The 18,032-nt window shown below is 39.5% G+C and overlaps 2 protein-coding genes and 1 pseudogene across 8 annotated transcripts; 1 reads left to right on the top strand and 2 right to left on the bottom strand.

Moving 5' to 3' along the window:
- The window catches only part of LOC140851044 (agamous-like MADS-box protein MADS1), an 84,917-nt pseudogene that overhangs the window by 30,758 nt on the left and 36,127 nt on the right, over positions 1-18,032 (bottom strand).
- Positions 3,176-9,088, bottom strand: LOC105050622 (small nuclear ribonucleoprotein SmD1a). 2 transcript variants are annotated; one of them, XM_010930709.3, is made up of 4 exons: positions 8,934-9,088; positions 8,725-8,789; positions 3,552-3,743; positions 3,176-3,446 (listed from the first exon to the last, which is right to left on the bottom strand). In XM_010930709.3, exons 1-4 carry the CDS (start codon positions 8,945-8,947, stop codon positions 3,385-3,387), a joined length of 333 nt encoding a protein of 110 aa, XP_010929011.3. In that variant the 5' UTR covers positions 8,948-9,088; the 3' UTR covers positions 3,176-3,384. The 2 variants fall into 2 exon arrangements, with proteins under 2 accessions (XP_010929011.3, XP_010929010.3); XM_010930708.3 differs by having other exon boundaries at positions 8,713-8,789; positions 8,934-9,087.
- LOC140850830 (probable galacturonosyltransferase 4) lies at positions 10,363-15,142 on the top strand. 6 transcript variants are annotated; one of them, XM_073242354.1, is made up of 10 exons: positions 10,364-10,637; positions 10,766-10,800; positions 10,931-10,972; positions 11,096-11,210; positions 11,432-11,637; positions 12,538-12,809; positions 12,998-13,355; positions 13,441-14,016; positions 14,529-14,815; positions 14,919-15,142. In XM_073242354.1, exons 1-9 carry the CDS (start codon positions 10,538-10,540, stop codon positions 14,802-14,804), a joined length of 1,980 nt encoding a protein of 659 aa, XP_073098455.1. In that variant the 5' UTR covers positions 10,364-10,537; the 3' UTR covers positions 14,805-14,815; positions 14,919-15,142. The 6 variants fall into 6 exon arrangements, with proteins under 6 accessions (XP_073098457.1, XP_073098455.1, XP_073098456.1 ...); XM_073242355.1 differs by having other exon boundaries at positions 14,529-14,811; XM_073242353.1 differs by having other exon boundaries at positions 14,529-15,142.

An 18,032-nucleotide genomic window follows, 5' to 3' on the forward strand; every position in this document is an offset into this window, starting at 1 on the left:
AAGCATTATTGGCTATACTCCAGATAATACAAAGCAGCTAGAGATCCATCTACTCCTCCATAATATCTGGATTTATCTTCGTCATTCCATCACGATTTGTTCGGCACATCTTTTAGGAGACGAACAACATCGTAGACTGCATCGTATTTTATATTGTAGACTGTGTCGCATTTTATATTGCTGAGTATATCGGGGATTGGATCCGATGATAAGATCAGACATGTCCACAAGTCTTGTAAAACTGTTTATTTTCTAACTTTATGAGGTGCTCGCATGCGAAAATGATGTGGGTGCCTGCCTGTATCAAAAGGCCAATTCTAGTGATGCGGATAGCTTGAACAATATACTAGATGTTGGACAAGGTAGAATGGGCTGAGAATTTTTTTTCTATAAATAGTCCTGGTGTTACCTTGGAGCCGAAAGGGAGGTGAGGATGAGGAAGCGCACCCTTATTGCTCTTAATCATTTGGCTCAACGTGGTGGCCCTCTTTTCGTCCACCGCAAATACAAGCGCCCGAATGAAGGCCATGGAGCACAAGATTGATTCACCGCAACTACTTTTACGCAATATCTATGCAACACTTGGAGGCTGTTTTGGAGTATTAAATTTCTCTTTCATTATTTCTGATTGGATTGGACATGTGCAATACTTTTTGTGAAAGGAAAAAAACAACAAATGAGCTCTCCGCTTTTGGCATAAAATTCACTCACCACTTATTCTTACGCAATAATCGTTACTAAAACAAGACAGTTTGGAGGTGTTTTGTGGGTGTGTGGACTGTTAAACTAGATTTTAGCCGTTAATGTGCGATGTTCTAAGACTCTAAGGTGGTTTAAGATTGGGCTGTCACTATTTTATATCCTTGCTACTTTGTTGGGAGACTCTCGAAGACCTTTCATTTTCCCTCATTTCTTTTTTGTTCTCCTCCAATCACCGAAGCATGCAGGTGCTGCTGGATTACTCAGCCAGGAGTGTGCGGCCATTCCTGCTGTGGGGATAATTGCTGTCCGTAGGCATCCATAAGGGCGATTGCCTTCCATGACATTTTAACACCGATCTTCTGCTATGAAATTGGAGAATCACAAAACAATCATGAGTTTCGAAGACAAAAGGCAAGACTCACTGAAAGTTTATATTTCATAATATCAGTATTTCTGCTGCACTAAATAAAGTTCTGTTTTGCAAATAAAAGAACTGTTGCCTTTCACTTATGAGTCCACCAACCAGTGAGTTAACATCCTTCTCTCTTTTCACCCCCCACCCCCCCTCCAAACAAAAAACAAGATGAAAAAAAAAAGGATAAATCATTCTCTCTATCACGGAAGAAGAATCTGGTTTGTGTGCATACCAGGGCAATGAACCCAATTTTCTGAATAGTTAATCTGGTCTATGTCCACCCCCCTCTATCAGCACAGCATCCCCTTTCTAGGTGACCAACTACGCATTCGCTTCTGGAAGAACTGCAATATATGATAGAGAACACAGAGGACAAATTATTGAAATTCACATGTTAAAAGTTCCAACTAAAGTAATGATATATGATACAATACAGCCCTTTATGTTACTGTCGTCATATTATACAAAAGAAGAAAGAAATATTCAAAACCGTCACAAGGACAGAGTAGAAACAGATCTCTGCAGTACTATGTGATAAAAATTTGCCACTCAACATAACTGAAAAGCAATGAAAGATAACTACAATAACTACCCTTTATACGGATTGACAGGTTAGGCATGAAAAGCACGTGCACACAAAAGTGAGCATTGCAAGGATAAAGACACTAAGGTGGATTTGTCATGTATAGAATCAGGAATCTTGGAATTGGAGAAATACAACAAAGAAGCTTAGAAGCACATTAAGGTAAAATTTGCAATCATTCATTAATTTATCTTGATGTTAGCTTGTGGGTATATACTAGAATTCTAGACCTGTAATGCACATGAACTGATTCCACGGTGAACATGGGTGGGAAAAGGATCCCATCACCCACTCTCTTAGGCTTGGAAAAATAAAATAGTCATGTGGTTAAATATGTAGTAGCTCACATGCTTTCATTGATCTCTGAGAAGTGCGAAAGTCACAATAGCTTATTCATAGAACCCAAATCTCAGTATTGAATTATAAATAAGAAAACTTGATGTAATGATAGACATGTTTTCTGACAATCTAATCAATATATGCAGTTCTCTTGAGATTGACAGATAGCTATTCTTAAGCATTTGCATAGCAGTATATAACAAATCTAATCATTTGACAAATTTAACACAATTCACATATTTAGGTGATGTAGCAAAATAAAATTAAACTATAGAAATTCTAATTCATCATCTCCCTGGGTATGAACCTAACTGAAGTTGTTGAGCCATTTTTATATTATGGAAGGCAAACTTCTCTGAATGAACCCACAAAATACAAAGCAATTGACATTTTATCACGTGTAAAGATGACCCAAGAACAGGCACTACCAATTTGCTATCATTGATTTTTGATCAACCCACATAACCCAACCATACAACACTGTAAAACATATCTAATCAACTAAGTTAGCAGATCACATAGTTAGAAGCCTAACAAAGAAAGTAAAAACACAGATAAACAAGGAAATAAGGTTTGCCATTGGATTTTGACATTTTATATGGTGAAAAGTTAATCATCGCAGCCTAAATTGACAAGATCAAGGATGTATGCACATGTACATATACATAACTTCTAAAATTGATAAGATAAAGCTCAACAATTTTCATCAAAAAAAAAAAAAAGGTCAAGGATATATAGGTTAATTGGTTAGTTAATATGGTATTAGAGCACCCACCAAGATGTCATTCAGTTACGCCTGAAAACGCCTCAGAGTCACGGCTCAACATAAAGATGAACAAGACACATACAAATGGAGATTGTCAATACACAGATCACAAGTGAAGAGGGAAATTAAGCTCAAGGGCATGAGAAAGTGATCCAAATCCCTCCACATATAGTCCATCTACAAGGCACAAACCAACATCTATTCTTCTGGACCATGTCCATCAATTTGGATATGAAGATCATATGAACAAATCCATGGCAAGAATACGTGACTGCAGATTGCTTTATATCAATTTAAGAGTTCAACATATTTTTTGCAGTTTAATAGCCATAGCACCAACAACTAAAGCTCAACAACCCGAAGCACCATGTCAGCGAAATGATTGCATCACAGTTCTGATTTCATCATCCAATTTCAATAATCATTAAAGTCCCAACAACTAAAACACATTTTCATTAGAGCTATCTGTGGTAACCTAGCAGTCCTGTTTCTAACTAGTAAAACAAACGCCCTTGAAAAATTCTCCAGGGGAGCAGGCTTTAATACATAAACAAACACCACAAAATATTAAGAGGATGACTAACGGCCTCGGCCACGACCCCGACCACGTCCACGCCCACGACCACGTCCCAACGGTCTCCCTGTTGAAACCAGCAAAGCTTGTGAAGCCAATGCCCAGTTAAAGGATCGATCAATCTTAATTGAAAAATCGTATTCAAAAGAGATGATAGAACATGAGAAAATACCAGCAGTCGGCTTCTTGGGCTTGACCCTAGGTGTCTCCTCAACCAGGAGAGTCTCAAGGTTTAAGCTATCAGGGAGGATATAGTATCGAATGTTGTTACCTCTGACACTAAGGTGATCAAGAGTAACTGGATTTTTCCCTTTCAAAGTAAGCTTCACAGTCTTCAAATGTGTGTTCATGCTGATATCCACACCTGCAACAACCAAATATACAGACATGCTATGAGTTTACAATCGAACTGTCAGCTGTCAGCATCAACTAAGTTCAACTCAATTAGCTTAATACAGCTTGGATCCTTTGTTTACCCCCCCCAAAAAAAAAAGTTCAACTTAAGAAAGCAATGCAAGGCAAATGGGAAAGCAATTTGGCACCAATCTCTTTGTTGCTCTGGTAGTGGAATTAAATCATGCTGACAACGAAAAATAAAATGAAGTAATTCTGTTCCACAAATTGGAGGATAATTTGTTTATACTTTATCATTCTATTAAAATACTTATTCTAAAAATCTAGTATTTTCCTTGACCAGCTAATGTAAAACTTATCAATAAAATAATTCCTATCAGAAAAGGTTAAACAATATTGGATAGCAAAAACATTTCCTTCAACACAAGTTCAAGCAAGGGCCAATTGTAAGAGCACACAGTAGCATAATTTGAATAATTACTGAAAGCACAAAAAGGTGCAGCAGCTATTTTATTTTTTTCCCTCTCCCTTTTTTCGGCATTTGTGGGTTCCTTTTTTTTTAAAAAAAAAAAGTAGGGCGGCAGGGATGGGGAGGTGGAAGGAGCAGCGTGGTGCTGGGGGTTGGGATTGGGAATGGGAAGTGTATGAGGAAAGTGACAAAGGAGAAGGAGCATGGAGAAAAGAAGAACAAAAGAATCAAAAGAGGAGAATATAGTTTTCCGAATATATATTATGTATGAACCTCTTCTGTCTTCTCAAACCCAATCCAAGGGCAATAATCATTTATTCAAGACTTGCTTTAATGCTGTTGAAAGGAAAAGCTCAAAAGGAATTCAATTCATTAACGAGATTCTATCTCTTTAAATAAATGAGAAACAAGTACATAAGGAAAAAAGTACATACTTGGAAAGCAAGTACATACCATGTTTAGAGATATACAAAGTTTAAAGGCATACTAAATATGTTCTTCCTATATAAGGACTTATTAAATAAGTATAATTCTAACAATCTCCCTCAAGCTGAAGCATATAAATCAAACATGCCCAGCTTATTATACATAGAGTTGAAAATACCAAAAGATAGAAACTTAGTCAAAATATCAACTAAAGAAAAAGCTCAAAAGGAATTCAATTCATTAATGAGATCCCATCTCTTTAAATAGATAAAAAACAAGTACATAAGGAAAGTACATACTTGGAAAAGCAAATGCATATCATGTTTAGAGAGATACTAAGTTTAAAGATATACTAAATATGTCCTTCCTATATAACAACTTATTAAATAAGCATAATTCTAACAAATGCTTTCGCGACAAAACTAATTGAAACAGCCAAAAAAAATAGAAGTGTATTTAGTCACCCTAATGGATTGCTACATTAATATAGGGAATAACCTGAGTCCAACATGCTATAACATGAATTATGAAGAAAAATGTCCTAGTTATTTTCTGACACAAAGCAGTAGGCTGACCAAGTTGCCCATGGTTCCTCAGCCATGTACCTTGCAATCAGCTTTACATGTCGTAGTCCAAATGTTTCATGTCCTAGTTATTGTAGGCTGATCAGGTTAGGTTCCTCGGGAGATGTTTCATTAAGCATATAAACAAATCTTTTGCACTTAGAAACACCAGCACAAAATTGGGATATTTTTAGACAAACTGGACAAAAGGACATATCCATACCTTTAGGCATCACCTAGTTATTGATCTTAATTGATGGAAAGTGTGCCAATAATCCTGCTAGGTGCAGTGTTCTCTGAATCATCCAGAATAATATAAGACTTGGAGGATTAAAGAATTAGAAACATTGCTCATTCTTAATGTCAAGCCTCTCCAGTTCACAAGAAGGAATAGGCAGGCGAGCACAGAAATAATTGAATTTCTCTAAACAAAAAAAATTATGCATAATCTTTGCATTTAAATTTACAGTGTTACCAACACTTCTTGCCCTAAAGTCTAGAAAATTCATAGGTTAAAATTCAAAAAATAACGTTGTAGCCCTAACTAACTGAAGAATCGCTAAAATGCCTAATAGGACAGCTATCGAATTGAATTCAGAAGACCTGCTTGAAACCCTTGACCAATTAATAACTTGCTGATAATGCAAGTATGAGGAAAGAAGATCCAAATAGGCCCTTCCACAGAGAAAGTGCAAAATTATGAAGAGGTAGGAATGAGGGGACAATCTAAGATACTTAGGTTGGCAAATGCAGGAAGAACAGCAAACACTTTTATTGAATGAGCTAAGTTTCAGTAATTCATGAGATGATGTACTAGTCCTAGCATAGCAAAGTCAGTAAGGGGCTGCATTGATGCGTGACTAGCCTATCTATATATTTTCTACTAAAAAAAAAAAAAGAAGAGAGAGACTGCCATATCTATATAATATGTTCACATCAGATGAAATCAGTTGAGAAGAGGAAGCAGATAACAGGATAAGCATGAGGAGAGTCTGTTGATCCAACATAACCTAGATTTTGCATCACTAAAGTCCATCAAATAAAGATTTATGGTATCCCAAGAATCTCGGAACTGCAAGATCATGGACACACCCAATTCCTCCTGGTCCCTTCCCACACCTCCTTCCCAGTTGATAAGCAGGAGCTATCATATGTGTACAACAGCAAAGCAGACCCTGAATTAAATAAAGGGGGGAATCTAATAACAAGAGACATCAACCATCATGTCTGGATATTCTTCTTTTTTTTTAAAAAAAAAATCATGGATATATGTTTATAAACGATTTGCAGTCAAGACTTCAAATAGGCGCATTTTTACCTCAAAGATCTTAACATACTAATAACCTGAGTTGATACATCAAAATGGTTTATGTTATGCCATCATGCTTGCATAAGGCTTAGCGACCCATGCCATACTACCTGCGAGCCCATACAACATATTGTAAAATGATTACAGAGTAAAACAAGCCTTCATTTCTGAAGGCTTGGCCATGGTCTCCTTTGGTTCCCTTGAATTTGATGAAGTTTCTTATAGCAATTTCAATAATTATATCTTCTATGTTAACTGATCAGTGATAGCCTTTCCTTATCATTCTTTGCAAATATGGTGAAAGCTACTAAATGAAGACGGATCAAGAAACCATGGCAAAACCTAATTCAATGCCCTAAAAACAAAACAAAATTTGACTACATGAACATATAATGGTCTCTCATCACTGAGGAAGCATGACCATCCTCTTTAGCAAAGGATTACAGATTTGAAAAGATTAAATCATATATAAAAGAGCAGAAGAAAATGATCAATATTTTTCCCAAGTTAGGCTCTACTACTAATCAAATAAAATCACAACTAACAGTATTACACATCCTAAATAACATAATCACCCAAAATCCCATCACAAAAGCTTGATATTTGATATTTAATAATAATTAAGGGTGTACATGGTATGATTCACCATGGTCCTACCAAGGCTATACTGAGATGATTCACCCTAGAAGTTAGACACACAGTAGCATTACTAGACACATAATCGCCCAAAGCCCAAAGAAGCACATTTTTTTTTCCAACAAGCACCAAAAACTTTGATTAAAGACAATTATGCCTAGATATTGACAAGAAGTTTACATGTTGCATTCAAGTCTTTTTCGATTGAATTAGATAACAAATTTTGCAAATTAGGGAACTCTGATTTTTAAGAAGATAGATAAAATATACTCATTAATCAAACCCATGGACAAAAAACTGTTAAAGTAAAAGCATTACTCAAACATAATGCACTTTCATGAGGAATGACACTATAGCAGGACAAAACGAGCTTAAGCTCAAAATCATAAGTTAAGCATCATGGATTTACAACCTCAAGATGGAGATGAAAAACAATGGAATGTGAGACCATATTGCCTGATTACAATAAGAGACTTTTCTTTACAACAAAAAATTAGTTCAGGCTGGTTCTAAAATTGAGGTTGACAAGGAAAACACGAGGTTGAGGAATTCATTGCCAACAAAGAGGGCACTGCCATCTTATTAGCTCCCCTCACAAACCAGTGATTTGCAGGGAAACCTCTAACAAAATAGAGCACGAAATGAGCCAAAAAGTTTGTTTTCTTCAATCCAAAGAACAATCAAGCAGACAGAGAATAGATAAAACAAAAGAGGGGAGGGGGTTCTTAATCCATCTTATTATTAATAATATTTGCATTGATAAATTTGTAAGCTCTACAGAGTCCTGAATAAAGAACATCGCAATCTATAGAATATTCAAGTCTCCCTAACCCAACTTCAGTCGAATAGAAGATATTTTAACACTAATGTTAGTCAATGTACCACTCCTACCAACACTAAAAGTCCACTTTTCCCCTTTAAAAGTGAAGTTTTAATCACTAAAAATAACTTTAAGCAGTCTAAACCAACTATAATTCTCTATTATATTAACTTCCATCTGCTGGAAATTTCTTGGCCTTATGCTTTAGCGATCAAGTGTCTTATTCCTTTTTCATTAAACCTGATACGTGAAACATGTTGTAGAAAGGATAGTAGAAAAGAGGGAGGGGGATGGCGTTTCTTATTTTCACAAAATTAAAACTTATGTTGCAGGTTCTGTGAGACTGTAAGATTTGGGTTTCTTAAAAACCATTCAAACACTGCATTTTACCCATGCTAACCAAAATAAACTAAAATTTTTCTTGTAAAAAAGAAACGAATACTCAAAAGCAGGTTTTATAGCATCTTCACTCGTCGTCTATGGTTGCACTTAATTTCAGATAAATAAAGAGGCAAGAAAACAAACTTTCACATGTTCTTGTACAGGCCAAAATAAGAAAGGTAAGACTCAGATCAAACGGCAACATCAAGCTAAATACCAAGAAACAAATTGAAAAACAACCAGCGCATCTACGCTACGTAAAGCATCGAATCGAGAAAACCCTTTACTGGCAAAATTCCGCGAACCCATCCCTGATTTGCCTAAAACCCTAGCCGAACAAGAAAGATCATACAGAAGGAAAGAGAAGGAAGATACCTGTAATCGTACCATGGACGACGGTGCCGTTCTTGAGCTCGATCGAGACGGTCTCGTTGTTAAGCTTCATCAGAAACCTAACATAAAAAAGAGGAAAAAAAATCGGAGATCGGCGCAAGAAACTAGAACTCTAAGAATATTGCGATGCCAAAATTGAACTGCTTAAGATTTCCATTCTTGAAGAAAAATGTCGGGGGGACAAAGGAATAAAGAAAGAGCACCTGACAAGCTTCATCTTGGAGAGTCTGTGTGTGTGAGAGAGTGAAGAAGGGGAAAGCGAGGCTAGGGCTTCGGACAGTGAACGAGCGGGAGTAGACGCGCTTCTGAAAAGAGAGCAGCTCCAAGCTCTGCCGCTAGGTCTCAATTCTCGACTCCCTGATTGGCGGACTTCATAGTCTTTATGGGCCTGAAACCCCTGGCCCATTTTCCTGCCCACTAGGTTGGTTAGGGCCGGAGATGGGTAGAGGCCTTAATTGCCGATCCTAAATTCCTAATCACCCTGGAAAATCTAAATGCCCGTAGAGCATTGGGAGGAAGGTAGTCTCGGATCTCCACAGCTTCCCCCCTTCAAAAACCGTTCAAATTCCTCATCACTCAACCATGAAGTGATGGTCAAAATTTTGTAATTTTTTTTATCCACGTGGCTTCTTCTCTCTTCTCTTAAAATCTCACATGTCAAACAAAGATTCCTCTTTCGAAAAATCTCTATTTTAATATATATATATATATATATATATATATATATATATATATAATATAAATTTTTTTTAAAATAGTATGAAATTTGAAAATCTCTGATAGATTCAAATATGAGATGTAGTTACCGATAGTTAACGGTGCATCGATGTTCCAATAATTTTTGTTTAACAACATGGTTGTTCTTGTATTGTGAATCATGCAACTGTATTGAAATGATTAGCCTAGCCGCATCCGAATCATGCAACGGATAGCAATAAACCCCATTTGAAGATGTTGATGAATAGAACACCTTGAAGTAATATCTGGGAAAAAATGCTCCTTCCCATGTTAGGATGTACACACATAGCTTTCTCATGCAACCATACAGCCTGTAAACCAATCAAATCAAATGATACATAATAAGATCACTGCTCATGCATTCCGAAAGATGAGGCAAGCTAATATTGCTCATGACGTGCGCGGACCCAAAACTTGACCGCAAACATACTTCTCACGGGACCCACATTTTTAGTACAGAGTGATCATGGACGACAGCTCCACTGGGTGGCACGTGGGTCCCACCCGACCGCAAATAAAGCTCAGATGTCAACGAGCACAGATGGGCCACGCCCCTTCCGCGCACCGTTCCACGCAATAATAGCATCGTGCCACAAGGACGTAAAACATAACCGTGCAACGTTGACCCCAGGGAAAAAAACACGGGTCCCACATAGAACTACAGTTGCTCAGTTAGTCTTTACTGGAGTCGGGTCTTTCTATTTTATACAGCGTCGCCGCCTCCGAAAACGGGCGGTATAGATGTTTTCTCTGGGTACACGGACGGTGGATATTTGCAACCGCATAGAAACTTCTACGTGCCCGACACTGAGATAACGCGCATTCGATCTCTGTCGAACGAGAGCGAGGAGTGCTAAAAGTTATATTTATCGGTTCCCGTAATTCTTTCGGGTGCTCAGAGATCGAGGAGACCGGCGCTCTGGTTTGAGGCTCTTCGGCGTTTTTGCCAACTCACGATCTCCTTTTTCGGCAGAGAAGAGTGGTTTTCGGGTGGTGTTGGGGGAAGAGTAGGACTCTCCGATCTGCAAGGCGGTTTTGCGGTGGGAATGAGTGGTTTTCTCGTGGGAAGATGGTGAGGAGGAAGCCGGTATTGCTCTTGTTGTGCCTCACAGTCCTCGCGCCCATCGTTCTCTACACCGATCGGCTTTCGTCCTTCTCCAATTCCATATGTGAGACGCGAAACTTTGAAAAAAAAAATGTTTTTTAACAGGAAAAGTTGGGATGTTTTGAATAATCCCTCGGAATTGTCGGCATTCTAACTTTTGGTCTCTCTCTCTTGTTTTTTCCCCTCTTGCAGCTAATGACAATTTTATCGATAACGTCTCTAGTTTGGTATATATTCTTTCCTCCTTGGATTTTTTTAAATGTAACTTTTGGTGAATGTTGGAGATAATTCGTAAATTTCTTGCTTTTTTTCTTTTTTTTTTTTTTGGTGGGGGGGTTGGGGGGGGGGACAAACCAGAGTGTTGGGAAAGAGGTGGTGAAACTAAACGCGCTTCCTCAGGTTGTCTAACTCCAGCACCCTTTTGTTTTTATTTTTTTATATATATAAAAATCTATGTTTTTGGTTTTCTTGCAATTTATTTAGATGAGTGCTTAAAAATTAGGTTTTTAAATGTGGGTGCAGGAGTCGACGAATGCTGTGAAAGAGCCAATTGGGATCATATATGTTGATAATTCGAGGAATTCCCATCAGGTTTCAGTTCAATCCAGAGATGGCTCCGCGGCATTAGAGTCTCAAGGTAGGATTCTCGTTCCTTCATTTAGAAGAATTAGGGCTTTCTTTGAAGGAGTAGAAGAAGATTCATCCCCTTTGGATCCCAAAGCTTGAATTTGGTATAAGAATCAGTTGATCGACGGAGAATTTTCATCGTTTGGATGCTTTTAAATGGTCAAGAAACGGGGTTTAACTTTACAGACTGGTATTTTTTATGGAGATTTTTGATGGTTGAATTATTTACAGAATTCCCACTGAGGAAGTCTGCAGAGCATAAGAGCAGGATGCTGTCGGCCACAGATAATGGGAGTCTTTCAGAAAAGAAAGGCATGATTGTGCAAGTTGTCAATAGGAAGATTGGGATGGATGATCCGAAGAAGTCCAAAGCAGAGGAAGAGAACAAGGAAGTGGGATCCCAGCAGACCAAGCTTAATACTACTCCAGCGAAAGAGGTGATTTTCCTTATTTTTTTCCTCTCCTTGATTCAGTTCATTATTGTGTGATCATTATATTTTCTTAGATGGGATTTGGTGATTGTTATGTGGACTTACAGTTTATGGGTGTTAACTGCTTATGGCTATGGAAGACTGGGTCTTTCAAAGATTAAGCAAGCACATGTTGCAGCGGAAATGACTTCTTTGAACTAGTTAGGATTTCGGTAATATGGGCTCTTGTTTCTAATTTTATTGAATTTATAATTAGTGTATGGTTATTGGGTATGGCAAGATTTCTCATGGAATTAAGGAGCTTTTATTTTTCCCAGTTGTCAGTATGCTGTGAAAACTGAAAATTTAGTTTATTTGTTTTATTATGTGGGGTAGTGGGAACAGTGGCATGGAATACATATAACTGGTGCGGTTATGTTCTTGTACAGATATCCATTTGTCACTCTCTTTATATGTGCTGATTCAGTTATTTAAGTGGATGACATCATGATTATTTGATCTGTGTGTAAGGAAATTATAAGAAAATACTGACGGTTTGGTGGAACAGTGAATTCTAAAAAATTCCTCTTAGGTCATATCCAAATTTGTAAAGTCAATTTCGTCCATGTGTTTTGATTTCTGTTAATTAGGACTTTTCAGCCAATTCAAATTCTCAGCCAGTTTCAGAAGTTGTTGGATTAGTGTAGAAAATAATTCTGATGTTAACTGGGGGTTTGGTGGAGAATATTTTTTTCAGCGGAGAAGAATATCTGTCATGACTATTGTTCAAAGTTAGTTGGTTCATAATTTGTTTGTAACCTGTACCTCCAATCTGTTGAATCAATTCTTTTTTTTTTTTTATCTCTTCCTGCCTGCATCATAGATTTTTTTTTTTTTTCCTGACATGTTTGTTTGGTCCTTTTCCAGGAAAATAAGTCTGAAAAGCATTCTCAAGAAACAACCCTTAAGGTTGATCTAGAAAAACTTCAGACAGCACCCAAAGATAGAAACAGTAGTAGCACTGTTATGCCTGATGCTAGAGTCCGGCAGCTTAGGGATCAGTTGATCAGAGCAAAAGCCTTCCTTGGTCTTCGAGCAATCAGGACCAATCCTCAGTATTTTAGGGAGCTACGCCTGCGTATAAGAGAAGTTCAGCGAGCACTTGGTGATGCAGCCAAGGATACAGACCTACCAAGGAAGTAAGCATTTTCACTTTACTGATTTCCCAATATCTTTTCACTTAATACAAGTATTATAGCCAAGTTAGGCTAGGTTTCTTTGGATCTTGTGTTTTCCAGTCTTTGGAGAAAAAGAGTACAGGATTTACCATGCTCATATTTGGTTTAACAAGTATTTTTAACGACTTAATTTATATCGACTTATTCAGGGCCAATGAGAAACTGAAGGCAATGGAACTGACTTTGGCTAAGGGCAAACAAATTCAGGATGACTGTGCTGCTGTCATAAAAAAGCTACGTGCCATGCTTCACTCGACAGAGGAACGGTTACAGGTTAATAGGAAGCAGACCATGTTTTTAACCCAACTTGCAGCTAAAACCGTACCTAAAGGACTCCACTGCCTTCCCTTGAGGCTCTCCACAGAATACTTCTCGTTGGATCCCAGCCAACAGCAATTTCCAAATCAAGAAAAGCTTGAAGATCCTAAGCTCTATCACTCTGCATTATTTTCGGATAACATATTGGCAGCAGCAGTTGTCGTGAACTCAACTATTTCCAATGCTAAGGCAAGCTACCGCTATTGCCTTTAAAGTATTGTTGATTTCAGTTTTTGTGAGATTCATTATAAATGTGAATGTCTCTTTCTTGCAGCACCCATCCAATCATGTTTTCCACATAGTTACCGACAGGCTCAACTATGCAGCGATGAGAATGTGGTTTTTGGCTAATCCACCTGGAAAAGCTACCATCCAAGTTCAGAACATAGAAGAATTTACATGGCTAAATGCTAGCTACAGTCCAATACTCAAGCAACTTGGATCACAGTCAACAATCAACTATTATTTTAGGTCTCATCATGTGAAATCTGACACAAACTTGAAGTTCCGAAACCCAAAATACCTTTCAATCCTGAATCATCTGCGATTTTACCTACCTGAGATGTTCCCAAAGCTCAATAAGGTGGTGTTTTTAGATGACGATATTGTAGTACAAAAGGACCTGACTGGCCTTTGGACAATCAATCTCAAAGGAAAGGTTAATGGTGCAGTGGAAACTTGCAGAGAAAGCTTCCATCGCTTTGATAGGTATTTGAACTTCTCAAACCCTCTTATTGCCAAAAATTTCGACCCTCATGCCTGTGGCTGGGCCTATGGAATGAATGTGTTTGATTTGGCTGAGTGGAGGAAGCAAAATATAACAGAGCTCTATCACTCTTGGCAGAAGCTGGTACGTTTACTTGTGCAGATCACTTCTCATTATCAGTAATCTGCTTCTCCTATTTCATAAGTTGTTGTGTGACTTCACTTAAATTATAAGCAAATTCTCAATGCTTCCTTAGTCCATTCCAAAATACTACACTGGATTTCAGAACATAAATTGGAAAAAACCATCTGAACAAAAATCAGGTGAATTTAAAACCTTGCTTTAATTAAAACAGTCAATGGCTGTTCGCACTACTATGACCTATATCTTATGTATTTTATACCTTTCTTTGGTACTCATTTTGTATCACAGTTAAGAGTCAACATTGATGGATATTTTGAATTTGTTTTGATGTATAGAGCGGTCTGTTGTTTTCTTGAGAGTCCAAGAGTTTCTGAAAACCTCTTTTTCAGCCCCTATTTAGTAAAAATTGTAAAATTCCTACTGCTTTTGTTTGATCGTTGGCCAAATTATCATATTTTACCCCCTTTTTTTCTGTCATGCTCTGACCTAAGCCATGCATTCATTGTCTGCAGAACCATGACAGGCTGCTGTGGAAGCTGGGTACTTTGCCGCCGGGTTTAATAACATTTTGGAATCGTACATTCCCCCTCGATCGATCATGGCATGTGCTTGGCCTAGGGTATGATCCACATGTGGTTCAGAAGGAAATTGAACAGGCAGCAGTGATACACTACAATGGAAACATGAAGCCTTGGCTGGAGATTGGCATGCCCAAGTATCGCAACCACTGGTCTAAATACATCAATGATGATCAAGTTTTTCTACAGGACTGCAACATCAATCTTTAGAGAGGCAGTGGGTACTTTGATAACTTTTTCACCATTATATATTCTTTTGAAGTTTTTTGTTCTTTCCCCTGTTACTGTTTAAGTGGAATTGAACTGACTAGTTTGATTTTTTAGCGCTTTATATCCAGAAGATTTGCTGTAGCGGTTCTCATGATCCCATCTGCACAACTGCAGTTATATTGTACATATTCAGAACTGAAATCCAGGGGTGCTGAGCTCTACAATGCAGGTTGTTTATGTTCTTGGTATCTTGTAATATTATACCTGTGATTTTTATACTGTACTTTATTTTCCCCCAGATCCCAATCTCATTTAATGTCATTATTTCTTTACATCTATTTATTGCAGTTGCCTCTTTTTCTAGGCTTTGTGCCTGCTTAAATAGTAGATGAGATACATGTGAGAGTGATGGTTTGCTTTTTTCATACTCTGATGTGGATGAACTGAAAATTAATATAGAATTTTTTTCCCTGTTTGATGGGGACGGAAAACGAGTTTTTATTGGAAATTCTCAAAAAAAGTTAAAGCAAGTACTATAAATAAAGTGAACGTAAAACGGTTAGGGGTATTATCTGGAATTACCTATATGTTAAGCCATGGAACCTTCGGAACAGAAAACAACCAGCATTGGTCCATTTTTCAAGTTTCTTTACAAGATCATGTTTTTTCTCCACTTGTTTCTTCCTTTTTTTTTTTTTTTTTTGGTTTGTTGGGGGGTGGGGGTGTGCTAAACTTGTTATTTCGTCACCTCAAAATCTCTATTAAGTATAATTTTCTGTCCTGGATGGACAAATGGGAACATGCATAATCTTCCTTTGTAAGTTTCTTCAAAGTAACGTATGTAAGAAGTATTATATTTTTGAATTATTGATAGACAAAAGCCTAGTGTTTAAAAATTATGCTAACCGGTGATTCTATGACCTCGGACAAACTTCAGTCTGCACCCCATGTTAATAGAAATCATTTCCTTAAAAAAAAAATAGTAAACTAAAGGAAGAATAATAAATATCGAAAATGCATGACTAGCCCATGGTCGTGCTCATTTCTAGTCTATAAATCTCTTTTCTATTTGTTGGGATATACCGACTGATCCCTGTACGTCGATTTATCTTCAGATCGGTCCGACCGACGTCCGACTCTATCGATCAGACCGACGGACGATTCTGACAATGGCTGTCGACCACATCCGATCGAAGGTTTGCCGGTCAAACAGATCCATACTGTTCTCGATCGATCGAGCGGTCGAACCTATATCATCGACTCACTGTCGGGGGTGGCAGTCGACGTCCGATTTTCACAAGGCACCAGATCAGCCGACGGTGTCTTCAAGTCACCACCCGATGATCCGGCAGTCGAATATCGACATACAGTCGGTCAGGCCATCCAAATGTCGTACAACCGCTATAGGCTGTTCTCCTGTCAAGGACATGTCGTACGACCGTCATGGGACGTTGTCCTGCTAAGGACATGGGTTAATGACCTGACAATCCACGTCGATTTGACAGTCCCCGATAATTTGACAACTCTCTGCACCATTTATGGTGGGATCATACCGCATTCTACTATAAAACGGGGTAAGACAACAGTCTTGGTAATCTATCTCAAGCTTTCTCAAGCGGGGATAAGCGCCTCTAAGCTCTTGAGCTCTCTAGCTCTCTCTTTCTTCCTCTCGCTGAGTTCCACTGTTGCCTAGTTTCCTCTCTGACTTGATCGTCGGAGGGTCCCCGCCGGAGGCATCTCTGGTCAGTGAGGACTTTTCTTGCAGGTGCACGATCCCGACGATCGGACGACGGGAGGGATTGACCGCAACAGATTTGACGCGCCAAGTAGGGGGTATTCGACAGAGGTAAGCCAGCAAGCTCCATAGAGCTTGAAAAAATCTCTTAAGATAACGAAAATCAGGGCTCAGCGATCGAGAGCTACTGGGTCGATGAGGCACTCTTTCCATCGGGAAGAGGCCCCTCCTTTGCCCTCCATAGTGAAACCCAGCTTTCCGCACCCAATGGTGATCACGGAGGCGCAGATCGCGGCGATCGTGCAGCAAATGACCGTTCCGACGGACGCGGTCAAAAACCTTCAACAACAACTGACCCAGTTGCCGCAACCGCTGGCGGAACAACCGGCGGCGCATCCTATGTCGTCCGAAAATAACCGCCGACGTCCGCATCAACTTCCATCTCCTCCTCAAGAGCAGCCGTCTCAGCACTCCCACCGAGAAAGGGAGAGACAGCCACGGCGTGACACCCACCGATCTCAGCATCCTTCTCCTTCCCAGCTGGAGTGGGTGAGGAAGGAGAAGCGACCGCGGACACCGTCCGCCTCGCTCTCAAGTTCGTCGGGAGGTTTGACCCCTGGGGTTTCTCAACACCAACGGTTGGACGACTACGAACGTAAGTTTGAAGAGATCGACCGTCGGCTTGTCCAGCTCCAGACGGATGGTCAGAAGTCTTCAAACGACGTCGACTTTCGGACCACCCAACCTCTCTCCCGATTTATCCTCGACGAACCGATCCCTAGTCGGTTCAAGATGCCTAGTGTGGAGCCATACGACGGCTCCACCAATCCAGTTGACCATCTGGAGAGCTACAAGGCTCTCATGACAATTCAAGGGACAATCGATGCCCTCCTCTGCATCGACTTTCCCGCCACGCTTCGTAAAGCTGTCAGGGCCTGGTACTCCGACCTCCGCTCAGGAGGTATCCACTCCTTCGCGAAGCTCGAGCATTCTTTCGTGACCCGTTTCAGCACCAGTCGAAAGTCGCCACGAACCTCGGACAGCCTTTTCTCCCTCAAACAGAGAGAAAATGAGACACTTCGACACTTTCTAGCCCGATTCAATGCGGCCACACTTGAGGTCCGGAATCTCAATGAAGACATGGCTATCTCGGCCATGAAGAGGGGGCTAAGGGAGTCCCGATTCACATATTCCTTGGACAAGACCCTCCTCCGGACGTATGCCGAATTACTGGAGCGTGCGTATAAATACATGCGCGCAGACGAAGGAGCTTCCGATCGGTGCCTGACCGAGGGCACGGGCCAGAAGGAGAAGCGAAAGAAAAATCGGACTCTTGCTGAACCCAGTAGGCCCCACCGATAGATGGGTCTCGCCCCGACGACGGAGTCCGAGACCGACGCATCGCAGGTATGACTCCTGCACTCCTCTCTTCGCTCCTCGTGCGCAGATCCTGATGGAGATCGAAGGAATGAAATATCTACGACTGCCTCGGC

The sequence above is a fragment of the Elaeis guineensis genome, chromosome 8 (assembly GCF_000442705.2).
Source record: "Elaeis guineensis isolate ETL-2024a chromosome 8, EG11, whole genome shotgun sequence".
NCBI lineage: Eukaryota > Viridiplantae > Streptophyta > Magnoliopsida > Arecales > Arecaceae > Elaeis > Elaeis guineensis.